Source organism: Dipodomys ordii, unplaced genomic scaffold (assembly GCF_000151885.1).
Source record: "Dipodomys ordii isolate 6190 unplaced genomic scaffold, Dord_2.0 Scaffold32, whole genome shotgun sequence".
In the NCBI taxonomy this organism is placed as follows: domain Eukaryota; kingdom Metazoa; phylum Chordata; class Mammalia; order Rodentia; family Heteromyidae; genus Dipodomys; species Dipodomys ordii.
The window spans coordinates 7,258,755-7,264,111 of record NW_012267248.1 but is presented as its reverse complement, the minus strand read 5'-3'; the positions used below and the strand labels follow the sequence as shown (position 1 = coordinate 7,264,111).

General features: G+C 41.4%; 1 protein-coding gene across 2 annotated transcripts in view; it reads right to left on the bottom strand.

Annotated features, from left to right (window-relative positions):
* Dsp (desmoplakin) overlaps positions 1-5,357 on the bottom strand; it is a 52,365-nt gene that overhangs the window by 18,277 nt on the left and 28,731 nt on the right. For both annotated transcript variants that reach the window (XM_013016691.1, XM_013016692.1), the window contains exons 8-12: positions 4,836-4,940; positions 3,660-3,755; positions 2,893-3,018; positions 2,226-2,378; positions 1,146-1,300 (exon numbers count right to left, since the gene is read on the bottom strand). In XM_013016691.1, coding sequence (XP_012872145.1) covers positions 1,146-1,300; positions 2,226-2,378; positions 2,893-3,018; positions 3,660-3,755; positions 4,836-4,940 — 635 coding nt within the window. The remainder of the gene's footprint in view (positions 1-1,145; positions 1,301-2,225; positions 2,379-2,892; positions 3,019-3,659; positions 3,756-4,835; positions 4,941-5,357) is intronic.

The following is a 5,357-nucleotide window of genomic DNA, read 5'->3' as shown; positions in this document are numbered from 1 at the left end:
GGGGCCTGAACTCTGGGCCTGGGCACCTTCCCTCAGCTCTTCAGCTCAAGGCTAGCGCTCTACCACTTGAGCCACAGCACCACTTCTGGCTTTTTTTTCTGCTTATGTGGTGCTGAGGAATCGAACCCAGGGCCTCATGCATGCAAGGCAAGCACTCTACCACTGAGCTACCTTTCCAGCCCTATAGCAACATTTTTATTGACAAATGTCTAATGCAGCAGTGGAGATGAATTATGTGTCTACAACACTGAAAGTCTGATTATGGGGACATAAGAACTCATCATATCTCTGTCCCTACTCTGTGTTTCTACACTAAGCAATTTTTTTAAAAAATCTATTAAAAAAAGAATGTTCTCCCTATCAATGAACAAATAATGGTATTGAAAGCAACTTATATTTATAGCTACTTGTAAAATGACCAACTTGCTAAGAAGGAAGAAACTCCAAGTGCATGATAAGTTCTTTTTTTTTTTTTTTCCGGTCGTGAGGCCTGAACTCTGGCCTGGGCACTGTCCCTCAGCTCTTCAGCTGTTGACTAGCGCTCTACCACTTGAGCCTCAGCCCCACTTCCAGCTTTTTCTGCTTATGTGGTGCTGAAGAATCAAACCCAGGGCCTCATGCATGCAAGGCAAGCACTCTACCACTGAGCCCCCTTCCCAGCCCCAAGTTCTATTCACTCTAACCTCCTACATGGCAACGCATTATTTTTTATTTCTTTATTATTTTTATTGTGCCAGTACTGGGGCTTAAACTCAGAGGCTTCTGCCCTTACTTGGTTTTTTTCTCAAGGCTGGCACTCTGCTACTTGAGCCACATATCAACTTCTGACTTTTGCTGGTTAACTGGAGATAAAAGAGTCTCTTGGATTTGTCTGCCTGGGCTGGCTTTGAACTAGAATCGTCCAATCTCAGCCTACTAAGCAGCTAGGATTACAGTCATGAGCCACAGACACTTGGCTGGCTGACTATGATCTTCTAAACATAATCACACTGTTTTCAAAATTAAAGTGCCAAAATAAACGTGACCTTCAGAAGGGTTCTCTGTGGAAAGTGATTATAGTAAGGGAGTGTTCTTGTCTGACTTACCCACCCTCCTTTCCCTCATTTGCATTAAGACCACAGCTTTTAGGACTGTCCACAACTTACTTGCAAGAGAGGTCCACGGCCAGTGGGTTGGGAGGAGGAATGATGAGTCCCACGGAAGGAACAAGCATGTCCACGCCTCCAGGTCCTGTCACGTACCACTTGCTGCGCTCATTGTTGTCTTTCAGAATGCATTCATCCCCTTTGTGCACAATTTTCTACAAGGTAATTTGGCTTTATTTCTAAGTGGACATGTTTATCTTTTTTCTCAAAGAAACAAAGATGAAACCATGCAAGCTGGTAAAGTTCTTATTTTTCTCCCTTAGAGAAAGCTAATCACTACAAAACTTCATAATATGGATTTTTTTTTTTAGTGATACTGCAGTTTGAACTCAAGGCCTTGCACTTGCTAGTGGCACTCTACTACTGAGTCACACCTCCAGCAGATGCTAAATAATACTGATGTTTTAAATAATACACTGGAACCTACAGGGTGTGTCTATAAAGTCAGCTATGCTGTAAGCCAATTAGAGAAAATGACTTTTTGAAGGTAGCCTGGGGGGATCCACCTGGACAGAAGGAAATCCTTTTGGAAAGCAAAACCTCACCCTATCATGCATCTATTTCTGGGAATTCGTGTTTTTTATATTAGACTTTGATTATGGGGAGGGAGAATCACTAGATCACTTCCTCTGAAAATTTTAGAACAAAATGGAAATATTCTAGTACTAGTCTCCAGAAAATAAATAAAACTCCAGTATCTATAAACAGTTTTGTTCATAAATTAAGTCCAGCATCTATATAGCTTCTTAAAATGGCTACTTAGAGGCTTGGAATATAGCTCAATGACAGAGCACTTCCCTAGATAGAGGATAGGAATCCCCAGCATCACACTCACTCACTCACACACACACACACACACACACACACACACACACACACACGCTTTTCAATATATAACTATGACTTTGTAACCTGATACAAGAAGCATTATTGTTTATACATTTCAATATCCATTCATATTTACTTTATATTGATCACTACAGTAAGAAATTAAAATGTTCTTACACCACTTCTTTAGACTGACAATCTTTCGTGTAAAGAGGACAACTTTGATAGGCATCTGAATAACCAAGTACACACCTGGTCCTGTTTGTAGTCACAGAGAGCCCTGAGAATGATGGGTTTATTGCTCCTGTAGTCTGGGTTCCTTGGTTTCAGCTGCACAATCTTCTTGGACTTGTTTACCAAGTTCTGTACCTGCCGCTTATACTCAAGGATTTTCTCCCGTTCTTTCTACAATTGCAAATCAAATCTGATTAACACAGACTCCCTGTGGATTTCAGAACCCTTCAAAGGACAATGATGCAGATCAGAGGATGTTACAAATGAAATACGCTGTCCTTGCAGTAGCTGAGTATAATAAGCCACAAATCCCTCAGCAGGGAATATGAGAACTTTCCATGATAAGCCTCTAGAAGCTATGTGGCCTTGAATAAAGTGTGAGGGAAAGAATATCTTTGTGTGGAAAGCCATGTGGATAAAACATTAAGCTTATTTTTTTCAAGCTATTGGTATTCTTGCATTTTTTGTTTTCAGCAAGTTATCTAGATACTGAAGCAGGGGTCTTTATCAACAGTTGTTGGTTGTGCAAAGAATTTTGTTGTAAAGAAAGCTATTGGAGGATGGAAAGAAATGTTGACTTGGGCCCTCAGTATGTACCATACAGTGACACCAATGGCTGTGTGTGGAGATGCGTTAATCTTCCCCTAGGGGTGGCTGCTGAGGTCTGGGAGTAGGTAGTAAGTACCTCCAGCTCCTTGATCTGCTCCAGCAGGTGCTGCAAGGGCATGTTCTTGTCACAGGGGTACTTCTTCCTGATGGAGTCCTGAAGGCCCTTCAGATAGGCTTCAGTAGACTGAGCCTCTTCAAAAAACTGTTAGGAGATGAACACAATCCCATGTCAATAAGAAGTCATTCAATAACCAAAATCATTATCATACTTTGGATCATGAATGTGTTCCCAAAGCTCATGTGTAGAAGGTAGGGTTTCCAAGTGGTACTGCTAGGAGGTGGTGAAGCCATTGGTGGAATAGGCCTTAGGTGAGACCTTTATTAGATCATTGGGAGAGGACCCTCGAAGGGGAGTACAGAACCTCGGTCCCTTCTTCTTCTTCCCTTTGTTCCCTGGCTGGTAAAAATTAAATGGATCTTTCCTGTCCAATGCTTCTACCATAATGTGCCACTTCATCACAAGCCTAAAGTAATGGTGCAGCAATCATGGACTAGAACCACCAAAGCTGTGGCTCAAAAGGACCTTTCTTTCTTTATAAGTTAATTATCTCAGGGTATTTTGCTCTGGTGACAGGAAGTTAACTAACTCAAGCATTCAGACGTTCTGCTTCAAGGACTATCGTGCCTATCTTGGATTACATGATTAAAGAAAAACTGAGAGCACAAAGTATTTTTGTATGTGGAAGCAGGAGACTGAGTTACTGACTGGGACCAGTAGTTTACAAATCTAAGTTCCTCAAAAGCAAAACTAATAAGTAAGATTGATACAACAGGTATACAAACCTGAAAGTAGGTGGCATTTTCTTTGAGATGAACATCAATGCACTTGGTGATCTGCAGAATCCAGCTCCACTGTGTCTGCAAAGTGTCCATGTATGCCTGAAACAAGAAAGTGTCAGCTGCCCATTCCCACTCAGTGTACAAAGGTCTATCCCAGTGTGTTCTGGGATAGATCTGTGTGCCTGATAGAAGCCATCATGAAATGCCTTTAAGCTGATTCAAAGTGGAGAAATCTTTTGTCTAAGAGTAAAAATAGAATTTCCCCAAGGAGAAGTTATAAGGTGGGAGAAATTAAAGTCTCTAGTTTTTACAATAGCAACCATGAGGACCATTTGTCAAAATGCAGACCAATGCAGACCAATCAACAGAGTCCCCACTGGGACAGCATTGGGGTAAGGGTCTTTTTGCCACATTTGTTTCTACACAGGTATAAGATTATGGGTATGTATGAGGCATCCACACAGAAGGCTGTTGGAGCTTATGACAGTGACTCTTACCAACTCACACGATATTTCCACGTAAGAAAAAATATGGGCCGAGTGCTGGTAGCTCATGCCTGTAATCCTAGCTATTAAAGAGGCTGAGATTTGTGGATTGAGGTTAAAAACTAGCCTGCACAGAAAAGTCTGTGAGACTCTATCTCCAATTAACTGGCAAAAAGCTGGAAGTGAACTGTGGATCAAGTGGTAGGGCCAGCCTTGAAGGGAAAAAGATAAGGGAGAGAGCATTCTAGCACTGAGGTCAAGCCCTAGCACAGGCTCAAAAAAAAGAAGCAATATGGCCATACCAATGCTATCACCTAATGTCAGCCTAGAGTATAATCCACAGAAGTCAGCAAACTGATTCCTAAGAGCCACATTAGGCCCACTACTATTATTTGCAAATAAAGTTTTACTGGAACACAACTCAATCATTCACGTGTCTCTGGGTGCTTCTGTCACACAATGGGAGCTTTCCTTTTCTAAAAGAGACCAACAAGGCCCAGTAGTCTAAAATACTTTTATCTGGTTTGTACCAAAAAAAAAAAGGATATCAATTCCCAACCTAGGCTGTTGACCCCAAACTAGAAAATAAGGCTGGCACAGTTTAAAATGAAGAAGTCATTCATCTAAAAAAGCCTTACTTTATGAAAATTTCCCAACTCCTAAAAAAAAAAATTAAACATTCCATGACACTTACCTCAATTTTGTCTGAAGCTGGATGCTGATTGAGAACAAGTTGGTCACTTTCTTGTTTCAGCTTGTTGAGCTCTTTCTCCTTGGCTTCAAGTTGACTCATACGAATCTTAAAAAGAAAGAAAGAAAAAAAATCCCTTGAGAGCATGACCCCATTAGGTTTTGGCCACATTATTTGGAGAAAACATTGCATTTTACAAATGAACAACATCAAAGACTCATGTTTTATTTGTCATAGCATATTTAATATAACGTATTTGTTTAGTAGTACCAGGGTGAAGAGTCATAGCAATTTTAATGCTGGAAAGCATATTTGGGATCAGACAGGACATCTGCCCACAGATCAATAACATGGCCAGTCCAAGACAGTTCATGCAAAGTATGCGAGCTGGCTCAGTGAATATACCTTATTGAAAATGCTGGGACCGGAAGTGGCACTGTAGCTCAAGTGGTAGAGCGCTCGCCTTGAGCTGAAGAGCTGAGGGACAGCGCCCAGGCCCAGAGTTCAAGCCCCACGGCCGACCAA